The sequence below is a fragment of the Papaver somniferum genome, chromosome 6 (assembly GCF_003573695.1).
Source record: "Papaver somniferum cultivar HN1 chromosome 6, ASM357369v1, whole genome shotgun sequence".
NCBI lineage: Eukaryota > Viridiplantae > Streptophyta > Magnoliopsida > Ranunculales > Papaveraceae > Papaver > Papaver somniferum.
In genome coordinates, this window is record NC_039363.1 from 100,348,349 (window position 1) to 100,360,631 (window position 12,283).

At 34.7% G+C, this 12,283-nt stretch overlaps 1 protein-coding gene across 2 annotated transcripts; it reads left to right on the forward strand.

Moving 5' to 3' along the window:
- Positions 1-8,496: 8,496 nt before the first annotated feature.
- On the forward strand, positions 8,497-12,283 carry LOC113288583. 2 transcript variants are annotated; one of them, XM_026537664.1, is made up of 2 exons: positions 8,497-11,484; positions 11,568-12,283. In XM_026537664.1, exon 1 carries the CDS (start codon positions 8,611-8,613, stop codon positions 10,525-10,527), a length of 1,917 nt encoding a protein of 638 aa, XP_026393449.1. In that variant the 5' UTR covers positions 8,497-8,610; the 3' UTR covers positions 10,528-11,484; positions 11,568-12,283. The 2 variants fall into 2 exon arrangements, with proteins under 2 accessions (XP_026393449.1, XP_026393450.1); XM_026537665.1 differs by having other exon boundaries at positions 8,497-11,115; positions 11,196-12,283.

Consider the following 12,283-nt stretch of genomic DNA (forward strand, 5'->3'; position numbering starts at 1 on the left):
ACATTTGATATTTCGAGCTGAGTTTAACTCGCTTATATCTTTCTCGAAATATGCGTTGGAAAGATTTTTCTTTAACTACGTTCATCGTCATACTTGACGAGTTTAGTTGGAAACAATTTATTTGTTGGAAACTAAATAATGAGTCAAAATAAGATCAAGCGAAATCGCCTTGTAACATCTTACATGATTTGTCTGAGACATTCATTTGATGTAGACTCGGAATGTTTCGTATTGATCATTCGATCACTTGGAAATTACTTATTATTCAATGGTTTGTGTTAGACAACTATTGTCATCTTCCAAGGATGTTTGAATGATTGAAATGAGAGTTTGGAACAATAAACCATTGTCTGGATATGACACAGTATGCATACCGTATGCAAACTGTTGTAAGAATGATTCAGGTCCGGCAACCAAGTATGCATACCCGTATGCGAACGGTTTTAACTGTTAAAGTTCGCGAACCAAGTTTGCGTACCCGTTTGCAAACTGTTTCACCTGAGTTCGGTCTGGAACGACAGTATGCATACCCGTTTGCAAAAGTCAGAAAAGATCAAAGTCCGGAACTATAGTTTGCATACCCGTTTGCAAACTGAGTTGGTCTAAGTTCTAAAATCGGTTAAGTAATTTCATACTCATGAACAAATACATTTACAAATTAAGGAATGCAATGTTTGCAAACCGTGGCTAAAATATTCATGATCTGATTCTTTTGAATCAATCCGATTTTTCTTTAATTGTGTCTTGTATACTTCTACGATAATATAAACAATTGAACAACTCTATGAGTAACACAATTAAATTCATTTGGTTATCATTTGATCTGGAAGTGTTAAGATGAATGAGGTTATTACAAAAGTGTTCATATGGCTAACTTTAGTTAACTATTATTGAACCAACTCAATATACACGTTTAGATAAGGTTACCCATATCTAAATTAAAGTATATTTCATTTGTGTGTAACAAGCTAAGACCATCTAACGGTGGAGAGATATTTCTTTGGTTTTAAGCAAATTTAGATTGAATCTTAAATCAGGTTTTCATCTAAAGGTGAATATTGATAGCTTTGTTTCAAAGATATCAAACCCTAATTTTAAGACTATAGAAGGGAGAACTCTAGCAACTGGAAAACCTAATCCCCACACCTCATGTGCGATACTAGTTCCGACTAGAGTCGATTCTCCTTTAACCTAGGTTTTCCCTAAAACCATTATAGGTAAACGACTTAAAGACTTCATTGGGATTCTGAAGCCGGATCCAACTTTTTTCTCTGTAGTTGCATGTTCTGATCTTACTTGTTCTATCGTATTGAGTACTATATTCTCTAAGATTTGCTCGAGATTTATCTCTGATAGGTAAGATATAAAAATTAATCACAAAGATCTTCGTCTCATTCTTTGTGATTCGACAATAACTTGTTCTACTACCATATAATTAATTTATTGTGAGGTGATTGATATTTCTAGGCTGTTCTTCGAGAATATAAGACCGGATTATCAATTGGTTCCTATTCACCTTGATTTATCAAAAGACAAAACAAAAGTTCATAGGTATTATTGTGGGAGACATATTTACCTATCAAAATAGACTTTTTTGTGGGAGACAGATTTGTTTATCAAGTCTTCGACTTTGGGTCGTTGCAACTCTTAGTTGTGGGTGACATCAGCTAAGGGAATCAAGTGTGTAGTGTCCTTCTGGGATTCAGAGGCGTAAGGAACACGACTGTACCTTAATCAGTGTGAGATTGGTTATGGCTCAACCACATTCCAGTCCGAAGTTAACTTGTAGTAGGCTAGAGTCTGTAGCGGCTTAATACGGTGTGGTGTTCAAATCTGGAGTAGGTCCTGGGGTTTTTCTGCATTTGCAGTTTCTTCGTTAACAAAACTTCTGGTATCTGTGTTATATCTTTTCCACTTTATATTTGTTTATATAATTGAAATATCACAGGTTGTGCATAGTTAAATCAATTGGTAAATCCAACCTTTGGTTGTTGATTGAAATTGATTGACACTTGAACATTGGTTTTTGATATCGTTCAAGTTATTTCTCATATCAATCGGGCTCACAGATTTCTATCTGTTCGATTGCAGATTGTGTTGAGAAATTGAGATATATATAACTTTTGAATATATTTCCTTGATTGAGTCTGACTGTCTAGTTGATTCTCTTGGAATTATATTGGAGTTAGTCCATACAGATTGTCGAACGAAATATTGATTGTGGTTGTTAGACCCCCGTTTTTTCAGCTATCAAAATAGGAAAATGAAAAGTAATTCAAAATTATAACCATGCAGTGTCTTATGGAACTTCTATCGTTATAATTAGTATATATATATATATATTTTTTTTTTTTTGAAAATAACTTAGATTGAAAAGAAAAGATTACGGAAGGTATTCCAAAGTTTTGGTTGCCCTTATCCCATTACAATGATTTGAGATAAAATTCATAATAGAATTTGAAAACTGTAAATCCGAAAGCAAAGAATAGGTAACGAAGTTTGGCATCTGCAACCAATTTTTTTTTTTTGTGAATCCTCTTTTGCATGCCTCTTTTGTCAGAGTGTCAGCTATTTCATTGCATCTTCTATTCTTAAACAAAATTCCCAAAAAATTGTCACAAAACTGAAAAGTCTTCACTGCTTCTGATATTATTGTCTGGTTTCTCCAAAAGATGTTACCTGACTTATTTTGAGCATATAGAATTAGTCTTTAGAAATCGCCTTCCGCACATAAATTTTTTAAATCCATACTCTTTCCCAAATAGTCGCTTACAGCAGATTCAGCGCCTCAGCTTCTTCTGCAGAGGAGGCACTGGTGGACCCATATTTAGCTTTGATAGCTTCTCCGAATTCAGAACGAATAATTAGACCGTAACCAACAAGAGAGGTAGAATCAATCCAGGACACATCAAAATTAAATTTAAATTGATTAAGAAGGGGGTTTTCCATCCTAAATCATTGAGTACAGATGGCCTTTGTGTAGCAGAGTCAAATATTGCTCAATGATTAAGATTTTCAGGTGTAGTGATCTTCAAAAGAGACAAAAAAAATTCATATATCTCTAGATAGCTAAAGATTATTGACTTGTGGTGGATTTGGATTGAAAAACCCTGAGACATCTTTTCTTCCAAATCAACCAACATTTGGTGGTCATTGTTTCTATTTCACTACTTGTATACACTCCTGTAATCCAATTTGTGTATATATATGAGCAAAATAAAATTCATTATTAGGGTTCAGACCTACAGATGGAGGTAACATTGCAACAGATTTAGCTTATGTGCATACAAAAAAGAGATGTTTCAGAGGTTCTCATTCATGCTCACAGAATACACAGTCTATCTCTATATCTTTTATGTATCGGCCTAGTTTTCTCCTAAAAGGAAATGCATTATGTATACATTTCCATAAAAAGATTTTAATTCTCTGCAAGATATTAATCTTCCAAAAAGACTTCCAGAATGATGCATTATCATTTAGATATGTTTATAGATGGATTTTTGAGTTTCATATACAATGGATTTCACAGTAAAATTTTCATTCCTAGTAAGTAACCATATTAGTTTATTTGGCTTCAACATGCCATATAAATTAGTGAAGATTCTAATACTGAGAATCTTTTTAGCTAAATCAGCTGGAAAGTTATATCTAACTTTCTTTTCATTCCACTTCTTCGTATCAGAATCTAACAACTGAGGTACAAGTGTTAAATAATTTTGTTGTGTACCACAAGGAGTTAGAAGATTGATTTCCATACCTGGTATCCATTTGTATGTCCAAATATGAATTGACTTACCGTCACCTACCTTCCAACAGTTGAATTTATGAATCAAAGATACACCCTGCAGAATGCATCTCCATATCCAAGAGGCGTTATAGTACTTTTTGGAATGGAAAACATTCGTATTTATAAAATATTTATCTTCTAAAACAGACCCTAAAAGAGAGTTTTGATGAGTTGTCAATCTCCAAGCAAGTTTGGCAATCATTGCTTTGTTCATCTTACTTGCTTGTTTAAAACCTAAACCATCCAATTCAATGGGTTCACAAAGATATTCCCAAGGTAAAAATGTTTTTTGTTTTCCCCACAAAAATTCTCTTTGAATAACATTTATTTTATTTTTATAGGAAGAGAGAAATACCCCATCTGATAAATGGGTAAACTAGAAAAAAACAGATTTAAGTAGGATTGATTTACTGGCTTGAACCATCGTTGTACGTACAGTTCCAATTTTGGGCTTTGTTTTCCATGTTAGTAACAATTTTATTGAAAGTTTTTAATTTTCAATCTATTAATGAATAAATGTGCTCCTAGTTATGAGTCAGACATGCTTATTTTCTTTATTTTTAAAAGCCTGATCACGACTCTTTGATGCTTAGAATGAATCTTTTTACTGAAATATAAGCCAGATTTAGAGAAATTTCTAAGCTGGCCTAATGCGTTAGTAAATTGACTTATGATGTTTAATAATTTTTTGCAACTTAAAATACTAGCTTTCGAGAAAAACAGACAGTCATCCATCTGCAAAAAGAATGTGAGAAATTGGAAGACTATGTTTAGAAATTTTTATACCAGTTATATGTTTTGTTTTCTCCTCGTAAGTGAGAAGTCTAAAGAAAACAAACATATATATTAGGAGAAGATAGGGATAAAATGGATCTCCTTGCCTCAGCCCTCTAGTTGGAGGGAAAAAATTACCAGGAGTGCCATTTAGTAAGACTGCGATGGAAGCAGTGGAGACACATTGGTAAATTAAACTGAACCAATCGTCGCTGAAGCCAAAATCAGATAAAGTTTGAATAAAAAAATCATAGTTGACTTTGTCAAATGCCTTTGATATGTTGATTTTTATTCCCATGCCCCCATTTTTAGTTTTCATTTTCTTTAACGAATGGATAACTTCATGGGCCACTATGTCTGCAATTTATCTTGAAGACAAAAAAAACATACCGGAAAAGTGAAATCATTCTTTTTAAGAAAACTTTGAGTATGTTTGCTAACAATTTAGAAAAAATCTTATAGGGATTATTAATTAAACCTATGAGTTTGAAATTATTATGATTTTTAGGATTTATTATTTTAGGGATTAAGAATATAAAGGTCTCATTCAGTTTTGGATTTATCTTTTTTGTTTTGAAAATCTCTTTTATAATAGATACAATTTTATTCCTAACTAAACTCTGCTTGTGTTTAAAGAAACTCATCGGGAAACCATCTGGTCCCGGTGATTTGTTGGTTTCATAGACTTAACTACCAACCAAATTTCTTCAGCAGCTGAAAGCATTAGTAAATCAGCATTGTCCTGTTCAGAAATCACTTTTGGGATTAGACCTATAAGCTCTTGACCAGGGACCATTGGAGAAGCAGTAAAAAGAGTTTCAAATGCAGTTTTAGTTCCTCAAGTATCTGAGATTTTTGTTTCAAGATATCCCCATTTTTGTTTAGTAAACAGTCTATCTTATTTCTTTTTCTTCTTTTAAGAGTTTTTATATGAAAATATTTGGTATTCCTTTATCCTAGTTCAACAAAGTTGTCTCTTAATGTTGTTTTGAAATTGCTTCTTGTGTATCATACAAATTTTCTAGCTCAAGGTATTTATCATTTAGAAGTGACTATTTATTATGATTCTAACTAGTAGATTGAATGTTGTCGATATTTTTTAGAAGTCTAGAAATTTTCTTTTCAGGTACCCCGAAAACATTTTTCCGCCAGATTATGAGGTTCTAACCTAAAGATTTTAATTATTGTAAAACTACATCAGTTGCATTCAATAAATAAGAGCCCCAAGTATTCAACATTAACTGAATACAAGAACTTTCCTTGAGTCAGGTATCAAAAAATTTAAATGGGAAAATTCAATTATGTAATGAGTTATGATTTAAGTCTAGTCTTATTTGACTATAGTTTGAACCAAAATGTGGAAAATCGGTAAGGGAAGATTCAGGATACCGGCTATCCAATCATCATTGATATAAGCTTTTTCCAAACTTTCTTGAATATTCTTTAAACCTTACCTTTGGTTATTCCACGTAAATATGTTTTCTTTGATACCTATACCAGATAGACCAACTATTTGAAGCAATATGAGAAAAGAGTCACCTTTCATACTATTGAAAGATAACCCTCCTAACTTTTTAGAGGGACTTGATTGTAACCACCCATTACAACCCATGGCATGCCATAATGAGCTAACTTATAGGACATGTCCTCTAAAAATTCCATGACTCTAGTTTCTTAGGTTTATAGGGATTACCATAGAAGGTTGTTAGTAGCCAAAAGTTTGATAGAAGTTAATACTCTTTAGTGTTTACAACTCTCCACTTTGGCTAACTCCCTCGATATTTTACCAGCTTCATCCCAGATATGAATGTTACATTTTTCAACTTCTTATTCATCACCTCTAGCGTTTCCTACAAATCCAACATAAAGACAAAGGGTAATACCACAACCATTTGTTTTTACACTGTGACCTATCAAGAAAAATATGATTTTAATTCGTTGAGCAATTAAAAATTTCATGGGTGATGCATAAAACACTGCGGGAGAACTTCAAATCTTGGAACTATGACAGACTACAAGGGAGAAATAGCAAGATGTCGAGACTACTACCTTAGGCACGAACATGGAATCTTTGGAGGGAGAGGAATTCAAGGGCATAAACAAGTCAAAAATCAAAATATGTATAATTGTGTCACCACCATTACTTACCTTGGGTCCAAAACAACCACCACCTTTGATACTTTCAGTACCATTTGCTTCATCAATATTAGTGTCAGCTAAACTTGGTACTTATGCAGATGTCCCTGGACTAACATTCAACACCTTATATTTTGTTAGGGGTCCATCTTGCCTTCCTTCTCGTTAGGAAGTTCTTGACAAAATGACCAAACACCAAGATTCACTTTTGGGAGACTTCATTGATATTCAACTGAAATATATATGTAAAATTTTCCATCCATTAACAGTAGAATGCTGAAAGCGTATGCAAAATCCACATCTATCTCAATACAAATCTTAGAAAAAGTCAATCTGCTTCTTCTTAAGGGTGGATTCGATCATCAGCTAATAAGGGTATACCTAAATAACTAGCTATCAAGCTTAATCCCTCATCCCACATATGTAAAGGAACCCCAAAAATATGCACCTAATACTGTTGCTACTCTTGCAATTCCAATAACAATAGAACCTCCATATGTTAATACTCTATACATTAATAACCTTTACATATTTTTTACAAAATTATAATACGGATTTGTAAAATCTTACATATATCAACCTCCAGATATTAATAATTTTGTGCGTGCCCAAGAATATTAATATATATAGGTTTTACTAAACTATCTTTTGTTGGAAAAAAAAAACTAAAAATAATAAATTTTAAAAATTTTGAGAAAATAAATAATTTATTATTTTGATTTGTGAATGAAAAACTTATTAATTTCACATCGGAGAATATCTATTCCTTAAGTTGTTTTAATTGACCATATAAACTTATCAATCCCACATCGGAGGAATCCTCTTCTTAAGCTGTAATGGGAGATTATATAAACAAGGTTTATCAACTTATTGAAATCCAAGGAAAATGGTTTCTCTATATTTTTTAGAGAGACCCAATGAAAATATTTTTCTATTTGTTTTCTTAAGCTGTCGTGATTTTATTGACGTTTTCTTTTGGAGTTGTCAAGCTCAAGTTGAGTATCTAATACATATGATAGTAGTAGGTGTAGTAGAGTGTTTTATTCTGAAGGCATCCTTCCTATGGGGGCTATAGCATCATTCTTGAGTGTAGCCAGGCGTTAATGTCGTAAGGACAGCGTGTTGAACACATGACTATTTTTTTTTCACAAAGTTTTTCCATGTTGTTATTGCGGTGATTTGGGAATCTCATCCGTATCAATCACTTCCTTTACAAAGGAGCTAAGTATCAATAACTCATGTCCATTTGACTTTTATTCTTTTCGATTATTGCGCCCAACATTTTTAACCAGGTAACTAGCTTATCCCTCAAACTATTATTCATACCATTAATTATCTTTAATATTTGTTGATCACTTGAACCCGTGTTATTGAATACATCTGTTGACATGCAGGAAATTCGTCCTAAATCAAGAGAAGTACCAGCAGGACTCCGGTTAATCAGGAAACCTACTGCCTTAAAATACACTTACAATGTCAGGACCCTGTTTTGGGCTGCCAAGTTCAGTTAAGGGCCACCTGGGTTATGGGTGCTATTAATCTGTTAAGTTTAATTAGTAGTTAATTAATTATTATTGTTAACTGCTGCTAAGTAGGATTAATATAGATTCTTCTTTTGTCAGGACCCTGTTTTGGGCTGCCAAGTTCAGTTAAGGGCCACCTGGGTTATGGGGTGCTAGTAATCCGTTAAGTTTAATTAATTATTGTTATTAGCTGCTGCTAAGTAGGATTAGTATAGTGTGTGTGTGGCACATGTGCACACCAAACCCTCTCTTTTATATTCTTCTTTTGTTTGTAGAACTCTTTATGAAAAATAATAATCAAAGTAGTCTTTTCTCTCTAAATCTTCTGTTCTCCCCAGTCTATCTCTATCCTTAGAGATCAAGAGTAGCTTATGGGCTGATTTGTAAGGAATGTCCTTACAATTGGTATCAGAGCACCCGATTCTTTGTGACCGGGTGAAAATGGTGAACCCTTCGGATGAGTTTGAAGCTAAACCGCCAATTTCATTGAAGAATCCATTTGCTGAGTTGAAAGCTGCAATGGAGAATTACTCAGCTCAGTTGAAGGATGTGGTTGATTGTGTAAACAAGATGAAACCAGATGAAGGTTTACTCAAACCTTCATCTCATTCTACACACAAAATCGACGCAGATTCGGAGGTAATTCCCGTTGAATCAAAATCAGTGTCTGATTTCACTCTTCCTTCTTCAATTCCTATAGATTCAAATCCAGCAGATGAAGGAAATTATAGATCTACAGCTCAATTCTCGGATATGGATGAAGCTTGTTTTGAAGTTGGAGTTCAGAAATACAATGGGAATTCATCGTTTCTAGCATATCAGGAAGGTAAACCATTCAATTTTGATAGTAAAATCCTTGATGTTGCAGCGGAATATCAAGTTAGTAAGGTTATAGATAGTGAGGTGAAGAATCTCAAACCGTTAAATCAGAATTATAATGCTGACCTTCAGCAGTTTGTTGATCTAAAGCTTATTAGAGGTCCTAATCTGAATGCCTTTTTCACTAGTGACCTTAATTCTTTTACTTCAACAAACTTCGTGACCAATTTTAATTCCTCAGTTAAATTCGTAACAGTTTTTTCTTATAATTCTGATGTTATCAAAGATTTACTGGTTCCACCTTCAACTCGAAATACTTCTATATGTGGTACATTGTCTGGTTCCAATTTTATTCACATGTTGTTTGATCGAGGAAAACTGTATGAAAACATGTTTGGGAATTCCTTGCTGAAATGTTCGGATGCCGATTGTTCAAATTTTTGTCGGCATCATACTTACACAGGAGTGGTATGTTTTTGTTTAATTCTTATGTGTGCTAATAGGGGAAAATGCTCCTATCATATCCTGATTTTTGCTAGAAGAGTATTTGATAGAGGAAGGTTGCTGCAGTTGAGTTGGAGTACTCCTAAATTCTGCCTGGATACTCTTACTCCCAGCAAGTTAGTTTTTAAGTTGTCAAAATTGATGGTGGAGTACAACCAGAATTCTGTGTATTATGAAACTTTACAACAAGTTAATCTCAATACTCTTTTGGGACCTCATACGACAAGGGATAATGCATTCAGAAATGCACAACAAATGCTCCATCCAAATTTTTGGGTTTCTTCCACTCATGAGGGCAGGCTAGGTCAGTTTCTTAAACAAGTCAATCATTCAGCAGTTGTGTGGTATTCACAAGTTATCACAGTGTATAAACTAGAAGCTGGTGTTCCTTGGCTCCTTGAATATCCTCCTATGGTGATTTTCTTAGTTGCTGGAAGTTATTGTAAGCTCTTGAAATTTGAGAGGGGTTATAGAGGAGTGGGATTATGCCAAACACTAGTGAGAACCAAGATGATACTTGCATTACTAAATGGTGGTGGGAGCATAACAATAACGATTCCTTTACTTATCACTTCCAACAGTTGCCGTGTTTGTGCTCAGCCACAAGATGTAGTCCCGAAGAGTTCTCTAATGGTTATTCAAATGTACATTTTCCTTCAATCTAGTGGAGTTGGTAGTGGTGATGCTAGGAAGCTGTCTGACAAAATGCAGCTCCAAATTGATGTTCTCTGGACTACTAACTTGTGTTTTCAAATGCCATGGCAAGGTGGAAAAATATATTTCCAGATGCTTAAAGTTCTTAATGTAGAAGGTGCAACGGGTGGTTATAGTAAGTTGTTTGACAAATTTTCACGTCAAGGTAATATTCTCAGGGCAGTCTTGATTCTTCTCATGACAAAAGAAAGTGGGTCTGAGAATGTGCAAAAACTAGAAGAGGCTCAGAAAGGGTTGTGGAGTTTAAGCTGGGATTATAACTCCTTATAGCTTAAGGATGCACTGTATGAGAAGATAAAAGCCAAGAAAGGAAAATATTTATGTTATTCTTGCTGCAAGGCTTTCAAGGTCAAGTTTAAATGTGTCCATCAACATCATGTTGTGCTACATTTATCTCAGGAGCATGAGAAGAACTGGGTTGTTGCGTGTTTAATAATCAAGACACTAATCCACCAGAGGGTAATAGAGAAAATTTTCATCCATAACCTTGTTGTAAGTGGAGTAACAAGTCTCATGCATTGGGGTGACTATCATTTGGTCAACACTAGAGAAGGTCTTGTGCAGTACAGCGAAGAGACCAAATCACAACACAATCTAGGTACTGTTGAAATGTTTAGGGTGTTCGTCACCTTGTTAAAAGCTGAAGGAGAGTTATCCACACTCTCGAGGACAACGTGGAGTTCGTCATATGTACCAAGGGGTAATTCCAGGAGTGAAGACCAAGCTGCGAGTTATGAGGCTGTCAAGTTCTTGCTATCAGCAAGTTCATTACTGAAATGCTCGGCATACATTGGGATATCATCTCCTAATTCAACTAATCATCGTATCTCCAGAATTATTATGCTCAAGTGTGAAGAGGTAATCGCAGGTTTTATCACTACATTACATGTCTTTCTAATTAACTTACTGCACATCAAAGGCTACAAACTTTTTAGTAGGTTTTGGCGTGAGTTGTACACCACAGTAGCTACTTCTCTACAAGTCTGCGCAATTCACCACTCTCATACAGCTGGTTCAATGGAGGAAATGAATATTTCCATCTCACACAATGTCCTGATGCGATGCTTCCTTCTCGTGGCTTTGTTCGATTCCTACAGGGTTGAATATGGGAAGGTGACTGACTTTGAAGCCAAATTCCTCATCAGTTCAATTAATTGGCAACAACATGAAGCTGACTTACTATACCAATTTTGAATGTGTTGCTGTCATTAAGAAGATGAAAGTGTGGTATGTATGGGTTTACGACCAGGAAGTGATTAAGTCAGCAGTCCTTTGTGGAATTATTCGAATGTTTAATTTTGTATACACAGGTTCAGGAGTGTCTCTGGGAAAGAAATCGTATCATTTTGCTCGCAACCACTGTTTTATTACGAAGGGATACAAGCAACTGAAGACTAACATAGAAGAAGTTATCTTCCCAAGAAAAATTTTTCAGGTGACAGTTTTTATGTTAAGGGAGAAGGCAGGTTTAAGACTACATCTTCACATACAAGTTCATAGAGAAGAAGTTAAGACGAAGATGCTTGTTTATGCCTCAACTAGTAGTAGAGACAGTCCTCAGACGCTGAAAGGTGGAGCATCAACTATTGTGAAGGACTACAACCAAGCTTGATGCCTGCAGCTCAATGGTTCCAGTTTTTCATAGCCTGGGTGCTGAAGTTTGAGGAGTTCACATGTCCCACAACATTCGAGATAGAGTTGCAAGTCGAAACAACTGTGTTATTCATGGGTCGATCTCAATTCATATCCTTGAGGACAAGGATAAATTGAAGGAGTGGGATTTGTCAGGATCCTGTTTTGGGCTGCCAAGTTCAGTTAAGGGCCACCTGGGTTATGGGGTCCTAGTAATCTGTTAAGTTTAATTAGTAGTTAATTAATTATTGTTATTAGCTGCTGCTAAGTAGGATTAGTATAGTGTGTGTGGGGCACATGTGTGCACCAAACCCTCTCTTTTATATTCTTGTTTTGTTTGTAGAACTCTTTATGAAAAATAATAATCAAAGTAGTCTTTTCTCTCTAAATCTTC

Bases quoted from the DNA above. Each gene is read 5' to 3' on its own strand.
- LOC113288583 (XM_026537664.1), top strand. From the start codon at position 8,611: ATGTCCTTACAATTGGTATCAGAGCACCCGATTCTTTGTGACCGGGTG.